The sequence below is a fragment of the Ambystoma mexicanum genome, chromosome 9, assembly GCF_040938575.1.
Source record: "Ambystoma mexicanum isolate Mex_15411 chromosome 9, UKY_AmexF1_1, whole genome shotgun sequence".
Lineage (NCBI taxonomy): Eukaryota > Metazoa > Chordata > Amphibia > Caudata > Ambystomatidae > Ambystoma > Ambystoma mexicanum.
In genome coordinates this window covers 250229986-250253529 of record NC_090931.1, presented here as the reverse complement: position 1 = coordinate 250253529, position 23544 = coordinate 250229986, and the positions used below count along the sequence as shown (strand labels likewise).

At 42.1% G+C, this 23544-nt stretch overlaps 1 protein-coding gene across 3 annotated transcripts in view; it reads left to right on the top strand.

The window, feature by feature from the left end:
- PKNOX2 (PBX/knotted 1 homeobox 2) overlaps window positions 1-23544 on the top strand; it is a 1892972-nt gene that overhangs the window by 1428713 nt on the left and 440715 nt on the right. For all 3 annotated transcript variants that reach the window (XM_069614552.1, XM_069614551.1, XM_069614553.1), the window contains exon 10: window positions 11094-11265. In XM_069614552.1, coding sequence (XP_069470653.1) covers window positions 11094-11265 — 172 coding nt within the window. The remainder of the gene's footprint in view (window positions 1-11093; window positions 11266-23544) is intronic.

Below are 23544 nucleotides of genomic sequence, written 5' to 3'. Positions count from 1 at the left end.
AATTACTTCTAGTATATTTTGTTGTCATAATAAGAATGTTACAATTTTCTAAAAAGAACAAAGCACTGTATCAAAACCATAGACTACATTTATAAATTAGTTTCTGATATTAGGTTTTCATGCCAGTCTGGTGCACTTCTATAGTACTCTTTTGAGGAAGGGTACGAGTACAGAAAGTACCAATGACAGTTCCTGGCTGCTTTGCATAACATCATAGAGCATTTTCGGAGCATAGGAATGACCGCATATCTTTATTTTTGAAAGATATGTTAGCGATAAAAGGGTTGTATGCTTGAATCACTAAGTACATAATGCACACTGGTGCCCATTTGATTTTTCACAACACACACCCTAATTGAAACATGCCACCCTTAAGGAAACATACGAATAAGCATGCACCATATGCACTTGTTCAGATAGGCTCAGGGTTTGGATGTGAGAATAAAATGGCTGTTTTTTGTCAATCCATTGATTCTCGTTGCCAGAGATACAATCCCCTTGCCCCATAAGCGTTGCTGGGATTTAGAGCTTTCAATGTTAGGGTGTCTATACTGATGGGACTGTGTCAGTGACCACGCCCCACTGCATCGACATCCTCAGATTAATGTATATATAGAATAGAGCTGTGAAGAAGGCATGCCTGTCATAGCAATATGACATGACAAACCCTTTGTTTCAGTAGCATCACCTTTCTGCATTGTCTTCTGCTGACGGAAGAACATCCCAGTCCCGACGGAGAGTAAGTTAGATCTGTTGCATGAGTTTAGCATCCCAACTAAGTGTGCATATCTGGAACACTTAGCTTGGTGCTGAAATGTCCTGGAGTGCAAGAGCAGATCATGCGGCCGTCCTTCTGTGACAATTACATGTTTACAGAAATTCCAGGTGGCACAAGAGCAGCCACAGCACCTAAAGAGAGCATATTGGAGTCCATGTACAGAGAAGATGTGGCTGTACACTGTGGTACAAGCATGGTGCAGAAGACTGTTTTCCAGAAGCTCAGTTGACTCATGCCACCACTCATGTCTGTCGACCAGAGACACTGATCATTGCTTTGAATTCCCTGAGACAGAGGCCTGTGTGGTTTTCCCTTAGGTCCCATTGTTTACAGGCTGATTCTGTAAAGACCACTGGCATCAGTACCAGTAAAATCCCACCCATTGTTAAATCTGGCCAGATCAACTAGATTTCTTTCCAATGAGTGCAGGGCAGGTGTGCAGCCAAATAATGCCACATACAAGTGCACACTTGTGACCAGACATTCTTTTCAATCTTTGCTTTTAGGAAGATGCAGAGGACTGTAGTAAACTATTTTCACCCAAATCTAGCTCAAATAAATATATTTCTTTTTATTAGACACACACTCTTTGATTTAATATAACATAGACCATGACCATAACATCTAGCAGGGCTATTTCCTGGTAGCTTCTATTTATTTATTTATTTATTTATTTATTTATTTAATCTATTTATTTACTTATATAGCGCCGGGAACCCACGGGCATCAGGGCGCACAAAAACACAGAGAGACTTTCAATAGACGGGACAGAAGACGCAAGAAGATATATCAAAGTTTCCTAGTTGGTACATATTAACCCATTTTAAACAGTAGCGTTTTCATTTGGGCAAGAAAACTATTGAGATTTTGTTCCAGTCGAAGTTTGCTTGGGAGCGCATTCTACCTCTGAGTTGCCCTCGTCGGGAAGGCTCTGCCAAGTTCTCCGGCCTCTGAATCTGAGCGTTTTAGTGGTTCCCAGGTTAGCCGATCTTAGAGCCCGGTTGGGAACGTAGGAAAACGTCCGGGTCTTTAGGTATTTAGGTGCACGACCATAAAGACACTTGTGGGCAATATTGGCCGATTTGAAGTGGATACGAGCAACAATGGGCTGCCTGCCTCCATCGCACTTTTGACTTTGTGGACTATGAACCCATTAATCAGGATTTCTGAACTAACCTCAATCTCATACTTGCTCCTGAAAGAGATGTGTTTTATGTTTTTGTTTCTTGGAGTTTTATGTGGTGCCAACTCTAACTTGAATTGGGTCAACAGCCTTTTCTCTCCCTATACCTCTCTAGTGACACTGTTCAGTTCCCCCTTTGGGGCAACACATTCCCCACCAAATCAACTTCAATTATATTTCCCTGGGGCTACGCTATCATCACGGGTCTGACACGTTCTCCCCACAAGACCTCGCACCCGCTCTTGAAAAATCTGTTTAACTTCTTTTGGGTCATGTCCTTCATTACAATCTACTCCCAAATACAGATCTGTTTTTTTTACTCACAATTGCTTTTAGGTAGCTTGCTTCATAATTCCAATCGGATTCTTTTCATTTTTCACTAATTAACTCTCGAAAAGCTGTGCAGATCACTACAGGGCACACCTTTCAAAACAGAATTTGGCAAATATATGTTTGTGTTCACTCTCTGGTTTTAGGTGAACTTGGAACTGTAACACTGATGTTTCTAGTTGATCTTTCCTCTACAAAAAAAGATCAAATACTTGACTGTGGTCTCCTCCCGTGTTCACATCTAATTGTTCGTACAGTATCACCTGTCCCAGAGAATGTCTGCTCTTGCCCGCTGCACGCTGAACTCTACAGCAACATTTCCAATACAGCTGCATCTGTGAGAATACAAAGGCTATAATTACAGGTTTGGCAGTAAATCAATGGAAAAATTCGCAGAATTACTGCCAACATCAATTCCCGTCACCGCCACGTTGTCCTGTGGAATTATCTGCAGATCATGAGTGGCGACACAGTTGGGTTAGTCGACATTGCCGGAGTGCAAAGAGTTGCTTGGGGAATTTTTAGGAATTACTGTGAGTGGGAATTCTGCTGCAGTGATTCCAGCGACTTTCAGGGGTAAAGTGGATGATTACCAGTTAGCTTTATGGGTGTGGACGTTTGCCCAGAGCAGTGCCACTGGTTCTGAATAATTCAAACCTAATACCCAGCACTTTTTGGGTTGTAGTTTGTCTCCCTGTGTGAGAGAAGGTATGCCCAGAAGTGGGTCCCTTGCTCCCTGCACCAATAGGAACCAAGCTGCACCTCGCTGATGAGACCCAATGAAGCAGAAACATGTCTGGGGTTGCTTGCGTTTCTGTGCAGAGGGGACCTGGCCTAGCAGGTTGGGCTGGGCTGCTCCCATTGGTGGCAGTACCTGCCTGATTTGCATATGGCTGGACCCCTTTTGCAACAGCACAGACAGGCTAAAGAACATCAATTTTTGGGTTATATTATGCTGGGGGCATGTCATATTTTTTACCGTCAAAACTCGTAGTACAGCAGTTTGGTAATATGCCAGTTAAGTGACAGAATCAGAATTAGTCCTGTTTACCTGCACCACATTACAAGTAATGAGGCCCAATGTTCGTTCTTTAGGGAACAGTGCCCTGGTGGCTTAGGATCCTTTGCCAGTGGATTCTTTTGGAAGTGGTCTAGCTGGCAGAACAGTGTTATCCTGAGTGCTTCTTGCAGTGGTCTAGCTGGCAGGTCTTGCTGGCAGAACAGTGTTATCCTGAGCGCTTCTGGCAGTGGTCTAGCTGGCAGAACAGCGTTATCCTGAGCGCTTCTGGCAGTGGTCTAACTGGCAGAACAGCATTATCCTGAGCGCTTCTGGTAGCGGTATAGCTGGCAGAACAGTGTTATCCTTGGTGCTTCTGGCAGCGATATAGCTGGCAGAACAGTGTTATACTGAGTGCTTCTGGCAGTGGTCTAGCTGGCAGAACAGTGTTATACTTGGTGCTTCTGGCAGCGGTATAGCTGGCAGAACAGTGTTATCCTTGGTGCTTCTGGCAGCGGTATAGCTGGCAGAACAGTGTTATCCTGAGTGCTTCTGGCAGCGGTCTAGCTGGCAGAACAGTGTTATCCTTGGTGCTTCTGGCAGCAGTATAGCTGGCAGAACAGTGTTGTCCTTGGTGCTTCTGGCAGCGGTATAGCTGGCAGAACAGTGTTATCCTGAGCGCTTCTGGCAGCGGTCTAGCTGGCAGAACAGTGTTATCCTTGGTGCTTCTGGCAGCAGTATAGCTGGCAGAACAGTGTTGTCCTTGGTGCTTCTGGCAGCGGTATAGCTGGCAGAACAGTGTTATCCTGAGCGCTTCTGGCAGTGGTCTAGCTGGCAGAACAGTGTTATCCTTGGTGCTTCTGGCAGCAGTATAGCTGGCAGAACAGTGTTGTCCTTGGTGCTTCTGGCAGCGTTATAGCTGGCAGAACAGCGTTATCCTGAGTGCAGGGAGTTTTGCTAATGAAAGCTGCACTAGCAATGTTGTGGAAGAATCAGACAGTGAAGTAAAGGGAGGAAGGCGAGCATCCTGCGGGAAATATCCGAAGCAATGACTAGATGTTCAGCTTTTGCCTGCACAAAAAGGATGCTCTGATACCACACATTTGCCAAGGTTAACAACTGACTTCTCGCCTCTCTGCGTGTTTCACCTAATTCTCTCCTTAAAATTGCAGCAAAGAGGGGATTTGGTGCAGTGTTCAGAGGTTGGCGCGCGCCGCTGCACCGCTCCCACCTGGCATTACTGCTCGGATTATTAGTTCCTGGTAATTTAGTGCCCTTGCACCGGGTCGATTTGTGCCTTTCATTTCTAATTGATCTAGTGGCTGTTTAAATGGCAGCCAGCATCTGTTGAGAGTCGGAGGGTTCACAAGGCGCAATAATTCATAACACCGCCTGGAATTTGTCTTTCATATCCCGGAGTTAAGCCCCAGCAGGGTCGCCGAAATTACCACCGCCGAGGCTTTGCCTTTTTCCTGTATTCCGCTCAGGGTTCGGGAGAATCTTGCATTAAATTGGGATCAGTCTAGATTAGGCCCATAATAGTCTGCAATGATAGCGGCTGCAAATGAAGATTTATGAAGGAGTTTAACCCCTTCACCCCAGCTTCCCTCTTCCTCCGGCTCTGCCTGATCCATTGTTTCCTCTCATGCCTTGATGGGATATAATAGCCCCCCCTGCTGCATGCTGTCCTCAGGGGACACTCTTGCGTGTTGTGCCCCCAGACAGCAGGCTGCTGTGAAATTCAAGACACACACGCGCACACACATACACACACACACACACACATACACCCACACTCCACACACACACACACACACACACACACGCACACACACACACACACCTGTCTCGACTGAATGAGATGCTTTACTTTCTGAAATTGACTTACCAGGCATATAATAAGTGGGAAAGGAAAATGTGACTATTTCTGATTGTTGAGTGTGCACTTCTTTTAAAAGATCTAAACATCATTGTTCACCAACAACCATCAGTTTATTGCACTCACTTCTGCAGGGCTGAATGGAATAACTCCTTAACAAAAAAAAGAATTCCCAAGTTACTCTTCTAGTGTCTTGGTGGAGGGCCTCTAACAAAGGCACAGGCAACCTAGTACACCATGCAGCCAAAAGGTGAGGGCTCTTATGATATTAGAGCTTGGATAGGGAGGGGTAAGGTTGGGGCAAGCCTCACTTGGGGCTATCTATGACAGAACGTGTCCTTTCCTCCTTGCCCAGAGACCAGTGTGTACACATCACAAGAGTAGGGCTTTGAATGCAGCTATAACGGGTGGTTAGAGCCTCCATGCCAAGCTTGCTGATTAGCTAGAGAGCTGGAACCAATGAGAAACAGAGATTCTGGGCCTCTGTTGGCGGTTAGAGCCTCCATTCCACAATTTCCAGTTGTTGCAAGAGATGAAATCAAGTTCTTATTCTATCTTATGCATTACTTGGCAGTGTTTGGATTTTAAATAATTTCTTGTGGGTGGAAATTCGATTTTTACTCTCCTTTAATTTCTGTTCCTTTTTTAGTTCTTTTTTTGCGTTTTCCCCTTGAACGAGACCCTGCAAACCTCCAGCTTTTTCACTGTATTTAAAGATGATTTAGGAGATGTTTTTGAGGAAGATGTTTCTATCTAGCAAACATTTTCCTGTCCGGCATAATGAGGAAGTCATGTTCACATGTTGAGGCTCTGCGGCAGGTGGAAGAGCAGCGCCATTCCATGCAGTGGTTTTCCTCTGCGGTTTTGTGGATTTGGCCTTCCGTTCAGTCAAGTAAAGTGGTCAAAATGTTATATTTTCAACACTATTGCTCTGCACAAGATAGCCCATAGGTGCCAGCTAAATGCAATCCAACATAACCTACCTTTAGCATGCCCTGCGGCTCCAGGTTTCACCAGACTAGTGCGCCTCCGCTTCAAATGGCTGAGTTTGCGACAGTCACGTGCCAGCTTTACTGAAAGCAACGCCACTCCCCCACTGCCAACTTGCCAGCCATTTTAGAAGCATCTGACCTGCACTGTGCCAGGGTTGGCAGTGGTTATTGCAGGTTTTTATACTTTAGCTGTCCTTTTTCCCAGTCATAAGAAGCAAAGGAATACTTCACTTTATGACAAAGGTCTTTGGAATTTCAATTTGTATCGTGTGTGGCGCAGAAAGCGACAGGTAAGCATATCACCCGATAATATCACGTGGAGATCATTATTTTAATGATCTCTTTTTGGCCACCACTAACTCAATGTTGCTAATATCAGCAACTATAGCAAGCCTTGTTCCCCTGACAATGCAGGTATTTGTAATTTTTTATGAGGATTTTGCAACATATAGAAAAGTGATCATGGGGTTTTTATAGTGGAATACGAATATTCGTCATAGCATTGGAAACGCACGCACACTCTATCACGGTGCCAATTCACAACACCTTTCTCTCACTTGCATGCGCCGCGCAATCCTGATAAGTCCAGTGCTTCATTAGGGCTTTCGTTCAAATATTTTCTAGCACACGCATGACACGCCAGGATGGGCAGCTCCCCTCCCACTGTTGCCACCAGCCAAGGCTGCTCCCCATGCTGGCAACATATATGGGGTTAAAGCTGCAACTCCCACCGACTTGTTGTGGTTGACGAATGTACTCACTACTGCAGATGGGTCATTTACAAATGCCAATCAACATACACATAATATAGCACACTTGTGGTGTCTTAGCCTGAGACACGTTTAAGTGTGCCTTTAAACACAATCATCATTTACATTTTGCTCTGATTCTATAGGTGTTTATTATGCAATTGGCAGTTAAAATAATATAGTTGCCCAGACACCACATCATAATCAAACTGAGTCTGAGACACTAAGTACCGGGGCTCACAAATAAGTGCCAGGGCTGAGTCCTGGCAAACACCCTCACAACTTAAGCACTGGATAAGTCTGGAAAGCAACCAAAGGTAGGCTGAAATGTGCATGTGTGCTAGAATAAAACTGCATGCACAAATGCATCTCTGCATTCCGGTTTTGCTCTCACACAAAATCTGCATGTTGTGGATGTGACAGGCGTGTGTCAGTAGCACATCCTGAACTGCATGCCCAATTCAAGAAGAAAGGCGCTCTGGGTTGCACTCTGCCTGCGCTCTTTCTCATGCGCCTGCTCTACCCTGCCTCAGGCTGCGTGCAGGTGAATGTGCAGGCTGCAGAGCTCCTTTCAGAACTCTGCCTGCATTGCAGAGCCTGGAATGCAAGTGCTGCTGCAGAGCATAAGCGTTACCAATAGTGCCTTATGTTGATTTCCCTGAAATATTGGTGGAAATGTGAAAAGGGCATTATTTGCACGTACTACGCACTTAAAGGCCCATCATCTGTAAAATGCGCATCTTGCACCCATGAATGGGGAGGACCGGCCACTGTACACCACCCATGTGGGTGCAGGGTTCCAATGCCTACTATGTGTCATGGTGCGCCCAGTGCTGGGATATGCAGATTGCCACCCGTTGCAAGAAACTTGCTTCTGCAGTTGAGACACAATTCCTGCATTCAGTTCCCTACTGTGAATTGGGGACACCTGCATCCAGTCCATGCCGGTTGCAGGATGCAGCAAGCACTTTGCTCATCGCATCCTGCTTCTGGCATGTCTGGTGAACTACGTCCATAATGCTTATTTTCCTTTCATTGCAGAGATGAACAAAAATAAAATTAAATCAGTGCACAATTAAACTGCTCGAAGCAGGAGAGCCTGCTTCGAGCAGTTTAATTGTGCACTGATTTTACCCTCGTGCAAATGCATCGTTTAAATGCCAAGGGGCATTACAAAGATTACTTATTCAAAGAGTTGAGGTGGTTTTCTGTGAACAAAATCCTATCGCCTTATGGACTGAGGGAGGGGTCATTATTGCAGGATAATAGCCTGCCACCAAGTTATGGTCCAAGGCAAAGCCAAAGGCTATACGTTAGGTGAGGGTCATTATCCCAAGCGATAATGACCGCTCGCAAGGTCTATAAGGCTATTCGCACAGGGTATCAGTAGCAGCAATACATGGTTTGGAGTTCAGGTGGTAAAATAAAAAATTGTACTTTACGACTGAGTAAAGAAAATAGACAAACTAAGTTAGTAAATGAAATGTAGTTTTAGTTTTCAGTATTTAAATAACATGGTTGTCTTCATAAGTAAAGTATGTTAACCTCAACTTGGTTAAACTGGACCAGGTTTAACGTGAGCATGCATTAGATTTCATGTAAATGGTTTCTCTATAAGAAATTGAAAGCATTTCCCAATGTTCTATCTTTTTCTTTTCTGTTCTTAAATAGCATGTTGCAACAAAAAACAGGTCCTCCCAGAGAGGAAGTTTCTTGGAACAAAATCTTGCCTGTTAATTGCGTTGTTGCTTCCCTGTCTGCTTCTAAAGACAGAGGGCCCGATTCATGGAATATTTCTCGGGTTCAAAAGACCCCAGAAGGTTCAAAATGCAGTCAATACAAGTGGTTATAGACTGCAACCTAAACTTTCTGATTGGCTGAGAGGAGGTCAGTATCGATTTCCATGTGCTAATAATGATAAAGCCATGAGAGAAGTGTGGACGGAGTCAATCAAGAAGAAATGATTAAGGAAATGAGCAGAGAAGAGGCAGGAGAGAGACAAGGCATGGAAGGTGAATGGAATGGGGAGGGGGAAGTATTGACATAGATGGAGCAGCAGGCAGCGAGGACGTATTACACAGCAGGCGAGGGAATTGTGTTGGATGGAAGCAGTGGAGAGGGTAGAGACTTAGGGAGAGAAATACATATTTAGAGGGAGAGAAAGAAAGAGAGAAATAGCAGGGTGATTGAGATGGCTATGGAAAAGGAGAGAGCGAGTCGGCGGGATTGTAGGTAATGGGGCAAGAGAGGCAGAGAGTGACAGGGTAACACTAAAAGCGTAGAGAAAGACAGAGAAAATGAAAGACAGAGTGTGCATGAGAGACAGAGGTAGAGATGGACTGGGGACATGTTAGAGGTTCAGAAGATGCAAGTAGGGAAGTCCGGATAAGGAGCGCAGTGAATAAAGGAGAGTTACAGGAGGATGAACAGACAGGCAAGCATATGGAGAAGAAAGAAACTAACACAAGACAGAGTACAGGAGGGCTAGAAAAAGGGACAACGAGAGAAGGGTAACAACACAAGATCATGCGAGTAAAGCATAGAAATGCGAAAGGTAGGAATAGATAAAGGGATAGAAGGTAGGTGACGAGATTGAAGCAGAAGATGGAAGCATATTATATAAAAAGAGGAAAGCAATCTTCCAGGAGCCGAGGAGCGTCATGCCTCACAGAGTTTCCAAGTAGGGTGGGGGTGAAATGTAAATTGTGCTGCTAAGATTGGGGAATAATCCTATTTTTTGCATTTTGAGAAGTCACAAATTAAGGATTTGTTTGCATTTTTCAGCTGCCCGTGGTGCTGAACATTTTTTCACATAATGACATTTTTTTTTATTGTTTACGGCTCAATGTTGTCAAAATGTCAAGTAAGGAATGTTTACTTCATGCCATAAAAAGGCATTATGGTCTTTCCCATTTAATGGGATGGTAGGTTGAAAAGTGATGGTCTGCAGAGTTTGCCTAGAACAATTGCCAGTGGTTAAGATTAATTCATTACCATGCCGTCATCATCTTCAGTTTTGCACTTGACGCGCAGAGTGGCATGTGTATGCCCAGACGAGCCTGCTGTGCCTACCGACCGAAGTTACACCTCACTGATGAGGCCCATTGAGCATGAAACATGTCTGAGTTTGCCTGTGGCCTTGTGCAAAGGGATGTTGTGACATACAATATCTGGCTGCACTGGCCCTTTTCAGGATGGGACCAAGACTGATTTGCTTACGGTCATTCCCCTCCTGTAATGGCATGGAAGGGTGAAGAACAAGGGTCTGGAGCAGGGTGGTTCAACGGCAGGCCTCGAGGGCTGGAATCCTGTCAAGTCTTCAGGATATCCTTCATGAATATGCATGAGATATAATGGGCATAGATATATAATCATTGTACGTAAATGTATATTAATGAGGCATATCCTGAAAATTAAACAAATCCTTCAAGGCCGGTTTTGGACAATCATGGCCTGGAGGGATGCTTAGAGCAATTGCTAGTGGCTAAGATTAACTGAAAATTCACCAGCCATCAACCTTCAGGTTGGCCTTTCTCATTTCAGCACCCCGGTTTTTGGATCATTCTCCTTGTCGCTTTGAGATTGAACCCCTCATTTTCAGTGTTTCTTCAGGGTCTAAAGACATTTTTATTTCATAGCACTGCGATTTAGTCTGGTGTTTTGTGATTACATTCTTTTTTATACTTTACTCTTACTCATGTTTTAGATATCGTGAATATTGTATCATTTATCCCGGTAGCTCAGGTTGATGTTCTGCAATCTGTATGCCTTTGGATAAAGTTTGCACTCTCCAAATTCAAATACATACATCGATTGTATTTCTTTTTAATTCTGCCAAAATAGGTTTTGTAGTTCCTCCATCACAAATATCCTAAGGATTGCCAATGTAGTTGTGCACATTGTTAAACCTTGCATGCCACTGGCAACATTCCAGGTCAATTTCATGAAAATTACATGAAATTCCTAATATCTGCAATCTTGAGGATTCTTGCCAAAGGTGTCTTCCAACTGCCAGAGCAGTAACATTATCAGCGTATATTTGTTTTAATATCCTAGAATTCCTTGTAAAAGTAGTGTATTCATTTGTTTGTAGTTGATCAAGGAGCATTATAGATAGCACTTGTCGTCCCTGCATGAACCACTAAAGTTGACCAGTTGCACTTTGTTCTTCCTGTCTCCTTGCAGGCATCCCCTTTTCCCGCTCCTCACCCTACTCTTTGAGAAATGTGAACAGGCCACTCAGGGCTCCGAGTGCATCACTTCTGCCAGCTTCGATGTAGATATCGAGAACTTCGTCCACCAGCAGGAACAGGAGCACAAGCCTTTCTTCAGTGAAGACCCTGAGCTGGACAACCTGGTAACTGACGCGCAACAATATCAGACTTTTTTCATGACATCCAAGTGCAATCTCTCTGGGGGTTGGAGGTTCACCGTGTTGAAAAGTTGCATAAGAAAGGGGAGAAAGAGCAGCCCAAGGAATTCCTGACAGGCAGGTGGCGCTAGTCTCTGAAAGGAACATTCCTGGGAAGAGAGAGGTACACAGTCTAGATACACTGATCTTGGATCTTAGGTTTTAGGAATTTTTCTGCAGAACATTTTTGGCTGAAAAAAACTCATCCACATTTTTATTGCTGTTGAGCCCATTTCTCTAATGTCGGGCAGAAGGGCATTCCATGCTCTGTGTGCAGCTATGGCAAATGCACAGTTCATAGCCTTGCTGGATTTGCAGACTGGCATCTTCAGCTGATTGGTGTTGTTAGACCTAAGGAGCCTTACATTAGTTTTCCCAGACAATACCTCACCCAAGTAAACTGGCATAGATCCAGCACGGCATTTGTGGGTGATTAAAAGTAGATGATAATGAATCCTGGCCTCCAATGGGAGCCAGTGTAAATCACGTCTTGCGTCTGAGATGTGATCTTTCCGTTTAAGTCCCGTCACAACTCTCACTGCACTATTTTGAATGACTTGGAGGCGGTTGTATTCTGATTTGGGGATCGAAAATCGAAAATTCAACATATGTTGTACTTACCCTTTTTTAAATATGTATGTTTTATTAACTAGATTAATAGAATACAATAGGATTCCTTTTTAATATATTCAAGTTGAGGGCAATTTACAAGGAAGTTAGAGTACATCAATTTGATTTACCCTTGACTTAGCCTAGAGAGGGCTATTCTAGTCCCAAAATATAGTATATATTAAAACAAGTAAATCTGGCGTATAAATTGTGTTGACTTAAATTACTCCATCACATTTATTTTGAGAATACCATAGCCCTCCCCTGGGGTTTATCAGAGTTACCCAATCTAACTTATTTTGTGAATAGCATAGCTTTGCCTGGGGTAAGTCAGAGCTACTCAGTCTAACTTGTTTTGTCACTAGCATAGCTCTCTCCGGGAGTAAGTCATAGTTACTCAGTATAGATTATTTTGTGACCAGCATAACCCCCTGCTGGGATAAATCGAGTTACTCAGTCTAACTTGTCTTGTGACTTGCATAACCCTCTCCAGGGCTACATCAGAGTTACTCAGTATAGCTTCTTTTGTGAATAGCATAGCCCCCTCATGGGGTAAACCAGAGTTAATCAGTGTAACTTGGTTTACCTCTCTGCAGGAGTACGTCAGAGCTACCAAGTGTAGCTTCATCTGTGAATAGCATAGCCTCCTTCTGGGTACATCAGAGTTACTTAGTTTAACCTATTTTGTGAATAGCGTAGCTTTATCCCGGAGTACATCACTTTTACTCAATATAGTTTCTTTTATGACTAGCATAGCCCCCTCCTGGGGTGAATCAAAGATACTCAGTCTAACATGTTTTGTGACTAGCATAGCTCTCTCCAGGAGTGAGCCAGAGGTACTCTGAGTAGCTTCTTTTGTAACTAGCATAGCTCTCTCCAGGAGTATGTCAGAGTGGTTATATGTGATTTTACCGACGGACATTACAGAATGGTCCATTTCTTCGCAGACAAAACACCAAAAAACACCAAATCTGCTTTCGTTTTTTATTTGGGGGTTCCTCCCCCCAAGCCCACTGTTTGTTTTACCCTTATAATGCCACCCAAACCCCATCCTAACCCATTTTAACACCTTTACCTACTACCCTTTATATATATTTTTGTTGTTGTTTTTCAGTATAATGGTCTTTTGTGAAATTTACCACTCTGTAATGTTTTCAGTAAATTGACTGGGTACCGTTAGTTACTCAGTATAGCTTCTTTTTGTGAATAGCAAAGACCTCTTCTGAGGTGTATCATTGTTACTTAGTATAGATTAATTTATAAACAGCATAGCCCACTCCTGGGGTAAAGCTGAGTTACCCAGTCTAACTTGTTTTGAGAATAGCATAACTCTCTCCAGGAGTAATCCAGATACTCAGAGTAGTTTCTTTTGTGACCAGCATAGCTCTCCAGGTGTATGTCAGAGGTACTCAGTATAGCTCCTTTTGCGGCTGACTAGCATAGCCCTCTTCTGGAGTATATCAGAGTTACTCAGTATAGCCTTTTTCGTGACGAGCATGTCTCTATCCAGGGGTAATTAGGAGTGACTCAGTGTAATTTGTTTGTGAGTTGCCCCACTGGGTATAGTTTAATTTACATTAAGAACTAGGAAATCTGACCACAATGATTTTAAAGTGAAGCATAGTTTGATCAAATACAGAGAAGGCTGTCTCAGGAAGAAACTGATAGCGAACAATAACACAGAAATGTTAAAGGTTGTATGTAAAACTATGTGTTGCCATTAATATCATTGATTCATAATAATTGTCAATCCTTGTCATGTAAAGACTGCATACAGATCTCTATGGGTAGGTCAAGTCTGTCATTCATTTATCATATGATCTGATTCCTTTGATATAGTGAATGCAGTTTGACGCGCAGCTGTTACTTTTGAAATGTCACATTTAACATGCTACATCCTTTATAATATAACATAATAATTACTTATGACCTACTGTGCGGCACACACCCAAACGCTAGATTATTTTCTCTACTAAAACAGTTGAATGGTAAATTGCAGCCAACAAATAAACCCATGACATCTAGTCTATCTAGGCGAAGTTGGATAGGAATATTGTGTCAACTAGTTCATTGAGACTCCGTCGATCATTATCAATAAACACAATGGTACATTTATTGGAACTCCTTCAGTCTTGTCATTGTAAGAAGTAGTTTACCTCTAATTTCAAATGTGTTTTCTATGAGATGTAAGACGTTGAAACACTCTAGGATGAGGCTAGAACCCCCTTGGAGTTGTGAGTCAGTCCGGGGCAGACATCTTGCCACTTGATGCCAATGACAATGATATACCTGCTTCTTCATTGACCTTGACTTGCTAACACATTCTTGGATGTCACACTCTTGGATGTCTCGGGAGGATAGCTCAGCGGCAACATGCTCGCCTTGGAAGCAAGACGACACAAAGCAACACAGGGTCGATCCCCAGTTCCGCACTTAGAAACCTCTCGGTATTAAGCGCGTTATCAATAACCTATCATGTCATATGATTGGTTTGGGGGTCCCAACAAGAATTAAAGCAAGCGTGCACCAGAGCCTCCAGTGGTGGGAACAAAATGTAGACCAGCTGACAATGGTGGTGAGGAAGTATCATTTTCATGAATTGATGACAGTGGATAAAAGGCCTAAAGCGGAAAGACAGGTTAACTGCAGTGGGTAGGAAAACAGAAGGACTAGAAAGTGAATGCAGGCAGATCTGACTTCATCATTGTATGTTGTCAAGTATGGAATGGGTTGCAGTGTGTGTTCTTATTCCCCCAGGTTTTCTTTCTTGCCTCTGAGGATGGCCGGGTTTTATCTGACATACTCCTCCATTCCGACATTAAGTCTTCAATTTCTGATATGGATGGATTTGGATTTGATCAAACATAAATCATATTTAGATTCCTATATGCCTGCTCTAACAATTGTTTTACTTGGATCTTTCCTGGAGCCAAACAGGTGAGATACGTAATTGAGGAAAGGATGCTGATTTTTAATTTAGGGTGTTTGTGGTTATCTTATTCACACCTGTGCCCGCCTCCTAATTCCCGATCTACCTATGGCATTAGCCAGTTAAGGTCCCATTATTTTAGAGGCGAAATAAGGCACTTTTAGTGCAATATGGCTTGCACCAAATTCTAATGATACATTATCTTTCTTGGGTTTTAATATGTTCATCTACGATATTGAATCTCCAAGGTAATAAATATTATAAGAATATCACAGTGTATTTTCACATTTCTCCTGAGATCAGAAAACAACACATTGTTAAAATGTGTATTGTAATATATAGCCATCAGTATATTTCTGATGAGGTATACATTTTTACTTACTTTTTTAAATTTGTTTCTGATTGGTTAAGCATTTTAATGAACACATCTTCATTAGCAGGTCTACAGAAGAACATTATCTCTATGTCAAAACATCTTTAAACAATCACAATAAGAACAAAATGAAATATTATAGCTAGTTAGAAAATACTGATTGATGGCTGTCCATTATGATGCACATTTGGGATATGGGTTACCTTGATGATACAAAAATACCAAAATATAGTTGATGTAATAGGTCACTACTGAAGAAACACTACGTCATCCTTTGAGGGAGCATTCCTCACTCTTATAGAATGGTGAAGTTTTAATGGGATATTACCCATCTTCTGAGGTCATCGTGAATCAAGGGGAGGACCAGAAAATGATTTCAGATGTGTTGATTCTCTGAATAAATTCAGTTTGCTCACGCAACCAAGCTCGGTTCCAATCCAGTCTATGGGCCTCATTACACGGTAGGCGGAGGACCAAGGTGCTATTAGCACTTTGGTCCATGCCGGTAAAATACCGGCACCGCCTTGGTGGAAAGGGGAATTACCGCCCTATTCCAAGGTTGGCGGGGCAGTAATTCCCCCTTGCCCCATTGCCCTTCCCATTTTTGCCCCATAGGGCTCTATGGGAATGGGGAAGGTGCTAATTACGGTACCGCATATTGCGGTACCGTAATTAGTACCCTGGTCCTTTTGCGGGTTGGTTTTTAAGGCCTGCTAAACAGCAGGCGTTAAATTACCTACCCGCAAAGGGACCTCGTAGTAAGGCGGTAAGGGTTAACGGTCACCGGTACCATTACCGGTGACCGTTTACCCTTACCACGTTCCGTGTAATGAGGCCCTATATCTTGAATACCTTCTGAAGAGAGGCACGTTAAACACTCACCTTCACTAGAAACTAAGGCACAAGCTCACAGTGTATGGGATAGCTATATTTACAATGCAATGAATTGAAAAGTTCATCACAGACATCGTGTACAGTCATCTTAGACTAGTAATATATTTTACACTGTCTTTGTTCAGTGACTTCACAAGCGTTGATAACAAATATTTTGATTACCAAAAGTGCAGTACACTTATCAAGCATGGAAGAATGACATGCTATGTTCATATTCCTGATAAGAAAATATGGAATGCAGCTCATACTCAAAGCTCGCGAGAAACACATGAACACACTCAGCTATCTAACTGGCATTCTCGGTGCCTCAAAATTTGGAGGCATTAGCTGGCTACAGTCTTTGCCACAACAATAGACATTTGTTACATTTGCTATTCTTTGGTAATCGTGGGACAGTTTAATGCTGGTGTCATAATGTTTGAGAGAAAGGGAGTGGTGGAGGAAGGGGGTTTTAGGGAAAGGCAGAGGCGAGAGAAGTGGAGCGAGGCAGGGAAGAGAAAACAACTATAGAAGCAAAACCTTGCTGGCACAAAAAACGCCTCTCAGTGAGGTGGACAGCCCCTCAAAAGAGATACGCCATGTCCACATAGTAGGGAGATCAAGCGCTCCTGTTTTAGATGCCCGACACCATGAGGGACAAGGCCAATGTTCATCATTGAACTGTGCACATTGCCCCTATGCGATGCATAAGTCTCTTGCAGTGAGATTCCCATCCTCTGCTCATAGAGGCACTCAAATTCATCTCTGAAATGAGCAAACCCACATCTGTCATATGCACAAGCTTGGCTCAGTGAGATGCACACGCTTTCCTCAGTGACGCCCACACTGAAGCATAGGTTAGTGTAAGACCAGCTGAATGAAAGAACAGGCTTTCCTCATTGAGATGCCCACACACTATTTCCAAGCTTTCCTCAATAAGATGCTGATTTTCTGTAGTGAGAGGAGAATATTATCATTAATAAAAACAATAATAATTAGCTGTCCCCGGTGTACCATAAACTGATCTAGTGCTTATTGAATGTCTCTCTCTCTCTCTCTCTCTCTCTCTCTCTCTCTCTCTCTCTCTCTCTCTCTCTCTCTCCCCCTCTCTCTCTCTCTCTCTCTCTCTCATTCTCTCTCTTTCTTTTGCGTCCTTTCATCACTCTCTCTTGCATACTCATTGAGTGTACCCTTCAGGTATCTTGCCATACCAGACAGGGACCAGAGGATCACACTGCAAGGTATACAATTGAATTTGGTATTTTCTGTTATGTGTAAATTACTAGAGTTCGTGAATAGGGAAGAGAAATTCCTGGGTTTGAGGATTGCTAAAAACCAGCAGGCAACATTAAACATTGTCCTGTTTCTCACAGAAGAAACAGCTCTGTGTTTTTAATCTGAGAGTGCCACTTTATTAGAAGGTAGGACATTTTGAGAGGCAAAATGGTGTGTTTTCTTGGCAAAAGCTTTTAGAACAAAAAGAAGTTAATTAATTGGATTAACATTGTAAGCAGGCTCCTTTTAAAAATGTGGAATTGTAATTTGGAATGATCACTTCCAGTGTATATTGTTTTCAAAATAAGAACATTACATCTTACTGGGCAACATACCTTATCAACACCTAAAATAACCATAGGGATGGTATTCTGTTAGAAGGGTATCATTCAAAGGTGGACATTCTGGTAAATTAATATTGTGCTCTTTTGAAAATACCCCTATGAGAAAAGGAAGGGGAACAAATACCACCAATGAAGATTCCTGGCAGCTTTGCATAAAATCAAAGAGCATATTAGGAACATAAAAATGACCCCAGATCTTTAGGAGCCCAAGAATTATAGACCCATTTCCCTCATTAATGTTGACTTTAAAATCTATGTTTAAATAACAGCGGATAGAATTGAATCTTTCCTTCCAAAAATCGTGAACCCCGATCAAGTTGGAATTGTTAAAGGAAGAAATAGCCCATCAAATAGAAGATTACTCTTCGACATGATGCATATTTTTAATAAAGATAAGAAAGATAAGGCGTGGCTATGCTGCAATTGCTCTTGATGCAGAAAGGTCTTTTGAAAGAGTCGAGTGTAATTTCTTTTTCCAAGCATTGCGGTGGCATGGATGTGGAGAGGGATTTTTTTATTTAGTCAAACTGTTATATTCAGACCCTAAACATCTATTCTCATTTATGACCAATCCCCCTCATCCTTTGATGAGTGGGCAGTACACTTGAATCACTTAGCACATAATGCACACTGGGCTTGGTGCTGAATACATCTGTCACAACAATCACAGTATCATTAAAGTGTTTACAATAATAAACTATATATAATGAGGATTTATAAGTGATGAGAAAATGGCAGCGGCATTTATCACTCCTGCTTCTTGATTTACCACCGGGACTGATTTGCCCTGAATGTTGTAAAAGGATGGGATGAAAGTGTAAAGATGCACAGACATCCGTCATGATTTTCATTATACCCCACTTGCCTAACTTTCTAAGCAGAGGTTTTAAAAATTCCCCTTTGAAGCTGTGGCAAATTCTGTGGCAGAAAAGACTGTTTATATGCTACACAAGTATCTAGAGAGAGTTATAGCTCTGTGCATATTGCAAGAGAAACCACTTCCCCTAAGCACCTGACAAGTTTACTACTGATCATAAATATTTTCATGGGCCTCCCTACAGAACATCTGGGAACCAATTCTTGTTATTCTTGTGTAAAAGATTAACATTAGATGTCACTTCCCTACACAGGTTTAACTTTGAAACAACAAACATTTACACTTGCAGTAAAGTACCTCCTTGAAGTCATAAATAGAAATGCAAGAATTATGTTCTCACTCTTTTATTTAGTATTCATGTACATTTATTCTTGTGTAGAGATAATACATGAGCGTTAAAAACAGTATAGCAAAAGATAATCAGTCCACAATATTGGCAATATTGTAGTTGAATGTGGTCCTAGCAAAAGACTTCTATTCGCTTCTAGGAATACTTAAGCCTACAATCATATTCACAGTAATTCTGTCAAGAATGCTGAGCTAGTAGACAGGTGGTGTTTTCCCAAAAACTATTAATCCATTATGCGTAAAGGGCTGACAATGTTCTTCAAGGGTCCTTAGATTTTATGCGCAATTACCTAAAACAATTTATTTAAAACCCTGATTTATATCCACTGAAATTCATCTGCTGGAGTGCTCCCTTCTATCCACCAGTTTATATGTGAGTTCACTTTGCAGGGCAATTGAAAGGAGGGGCAAAGGTTTTTAGATGTGCTTTGCCCAGATTTGCCAGACACAAAGGCTCAGAGTGTCTCCATGCACCAGAAAATAGTTAGATCCATACCTAAGAAAAATAAATCAAGGGCCTCACCTGCTAACCAAGAACACAGAAAGAAAAATATGGAAATAATAGGTCACAAAGGCTACATTCTGCATCCAAAACATAGAAGCAGGCAAAAACGTAGAATTTGGAAACAATGGCAAAGTGGCAATGTGTAAACACAGAATGCAGATTTACTATGCTCTTGAACTATTAGAATAGCTGTTGCAGCTTACTAAAGCCAGTCTGGAGTCCTGTCCAGCTCTGTGATTCGGCTCTGCCTGCCACTTCTGCCCCGAATTGAATCTTCTTCTCACTATGAAACTTTGTACTCACACCTCTTTAGAGCTTGCTTTGCAGGGTTAAGTCAGTATTATCTAAACCCCACCCATCTCCCTAACAGCTAATCCTGACCCAGTGGCATCTGTGTCTTAGCTTTACACTTGATCTATTTGTTCAGTTGGCTGGACACTTTACTTCAGCTATAGAAATGCTGGTGGACATGAAAATCATGGTCTCTAGTTTGGGTCTCCTCCCCAAAACTGTCATCTGGCTCTCCTGCAGAAACTGAGTCAGTTTACCACAATCAAAAAAGAAATCTGTCATCTGAAATGTTTCCACATAGCTTAACATTGGTTTTCAAGAAAAGACAATGAACATGTTAATCATGAAGATATAATGGCCTAATTTATGTTTCCTCCCAGGGCAGCTCCCACAACAACAATAGCCTATGGTCTACCTGCTTCATAGGTCTGACCTTCTGGACAGTCTACTCCTTCTCTATATGCTATTGATATTTTCAAAATGACTGGAAAGGCAAATTACCCTTCAGATGCATCCTTCAAAGGGAGAATACAAAGGACCTTTCACATGTATTTTGTTAATTGTTCCAGGGAATGTACTTGATGAAATAGCAAGAGCAATTTTACAGCTTAAATATATATATATATATATATATATATATATATATATATATATATATATATATATATATATATATATATATATATATATATATATATATATATATTACATAGTTATGGTTAAATTGCTGTTTCCATAGGAAGAGCACTTTTTGGGCAACTTATAACTCCGCTCCCCCTGGACGAATCCTGACCAAACTTTGCAAAAAAAAGTATATGGGCCACCCTGAATTCCTTTGCAAAGTTTGGTGATGTTTGGTCCAGGGGGGAGGGAGTTTATGGGGGGGGGGTCAAAACATGGACAAGATAACGATTGGCTAATGGGCTCATGTCATGACCGCGGACATGCAACGTGTCTGCCAATTGGCTGGAGTCAGGCGTGATGTGCGTCAGATTGTTTGGATGCGCCCGTCATCTTGGATCTGCCGACAGCATGGCGGGGAACAGAAGCGAAATGCAGTTTTGGGGAGTGTTTTGGTGTGTCAGAGTGCTTGGGGAGGTTTAGAGATTAAGAGATGGGTGAAATACTGTATTTGTTTAGGTGGCAGGTGCTAATGATGTATTCGCCATGCCCGTGCTGTCCGGGATGTTTCTAATTACTGAAAATGAGGGGTCTCATAAGGATAGTATTTCCGTCCGTGATGTGCGCAGGCAAGTTGAAACTGTTCTAAGGACATGCATGGTGTCAGCGAACATTAAAATTGAGTACATACCGCAGTTAAACATTTTGATTCTATGGGTGTGGTACTGACTTATAAACCACCATGGTTGTGATATGCTGCGGTGGTTGTGGCCAGGGCCCAGAGTCTTGGGTGCATGGCCGTAGGCCGTAGGCCATACACCAAGAATCTATGCCCTGGCAACAACCACTGCAGCATATCACAGCAATAGATACACCCGTGGTACTGAATATTTATTAGGTGGTGGTGGGGAGGGCCTAGAGTCTTGGGTGCATGGCCAAAAGCCATGCACCCTAGACCAAATTTATAAGTAGTGAAGTTATAAACCACAATGGGTGTGATATGCTGCAGCGGTTGTGGCCAGGACCTAGATCATGGCCGAAGGCCATGCACCTAAGAACAAAGTTAGAAGCACTGACGTTATAAGCCACCATGGGTTTTATATACTGCACACCCATAGATTCGAATATCTACAGCCATACACCCAAGACTCTAGGCCCTGGCCACAACCACCACAGCATATTACAGCAATAGATACACCCGTACTATGGAATATCTATCAGGTGGTTGTGGGGAGGGCCTTGAGTGTTGGGTGCATGGCCGAAGGCCAGGCACACAAGACCAAAATTCTAAGTACTAACGTTATAAGCCACAATGGGTGTGATATGTTGCGGTGGTTTTGGCCAGGACCTACAGTCTTTCGATGTATGGCCGAAGGCCATGCACACAAGACCAAAGTTATAAGCAGTGCAGCTTCAGCCATGCACCCAAGACCAAAGTTATAAGCCCTGAAGTTATAAGCTACCATGGATTTTATATACTGCACTGGTTGTGTCCAGGACCTAGAGTCTTGGGTGCATGGCCAAAGGCCAAAGTTGTAAGTACTGAAGTTATAAGCCACAATGGGTGTGATATGCTGCAGTGGTTGTGGCCAGGACCTAGAGTCTTACCCAAGACTGAGGTTATAAGCACTGAAGGTATAAATCAGTATGGATGTGATGTGGTGCGGTGGTTGTGTGCACGACCTAGAGTCTTGGGTGCATGGCCACAGGCTATGGACCCAAGACCACAGTTATAAGCAGTGAAGTTATAAGCCACCATGGGTTTGATATGCTACGTTGGTTGTGGGTAGGACCTACAGTCTTGGTTGCATGGCCGCAGGCCTTAGGCCGTAGGTTATACATGCAAGACTCTAGGCTCTGGCCACAGCCACTGCACCATATTACAGCCATAGATCACATGCATAGAATCGAATATGTATGAAATGTGTGAAATTATACTTACTGTTTCATTTGTTGAGATTTGATATATTTTTTACATGACTTTAGTACTTGGAGGAAATATTCTTTTTCAATTTTTGTGATAAAAGAAAAGAGCATGTTAGTGTTTGTATTTTATAAAGATGTATTACATTGCATAATAGACATTTTAGCTTTTTTGGCCCTCATATTTAGTTTACAAACCAGTCTACTGTGCATTTTGCTCAGTTTCTGTGTTTGGTGTTCAAATCCTTGGGTCTGGGGAAAAAAATCCTTGTCGGATTAAAAAGACCCTTTCTTTGCTATGCTACAAACTATTTCTTTGTTTCCTGTGAGTGTTCACTTGTTGTTTCTGGTTAATATTCTATATGTTGGCTTGTTGCCGATTTTTTAAACCGTTAGATACCTGTTGGCATATTCTAACTTTTTATAGTCTTTTAATTGCATTTGTGTTAATGTTGAAGTACAGATTAGTTATTAAATGTTGGCTTTAAGAAGATTAAATAAGCGTTCATAAGATTTGCTGGTAATCTCTGCTTTAGATTAATGGTACTATAATTACATTCGAACCATCCACATTTCTTTTTAATATATGCAATGTAATGACCTGCATTGGTTGTGTCTCCTGCGTGGTAGATTATACCTATTGTTGTGAAGGTTTTCTTACCAAGTGACACTTGACCGTGTGTGAATTCAGTCAGCTTGCAGTTGTTTTTGTTACCATCTGCATTGTAACGTAGAAGCATTATTATTACGTAGTTACTATGTGTTTGTATTAGTAAGGTGGAGCGATTATCTGAATTGCAGATAGTACATAATCTGCCATGGTTTGCATTTTGTACAAGTTGTTGAAATGGAATGGATTCACAATTAGGTATGGACACATACACAAAGCGTTCATTAGGGATTTGTTCCTGTGTCACATTGTTGCAGAGAGTGCATGTATGTTTCCACATGTATGAAATCTGGAAGATTTCATTTATAGGTACGTTTTTGTTTTCCAGTACTTGTAGTAAGTACATTAGAAATTCTTGTGGATCTTCTTGTGAGTTTATAGTGAACCTCACCATTCCAGCATAGTAGTCCAATTCTTGTCTTATTCCGTGAACACTATACGTGTTGTCAGGATTGTTTGTTGCATTTCTATGAAGGGCTAACATTTGCAAACACAATTGGTCTGTACTGTATAAGTAAATGTTGTTAACAATTGGTGGCAATTGAAACAGAACATTCATTGCTACATTTGCGTAGCAACTTACACTA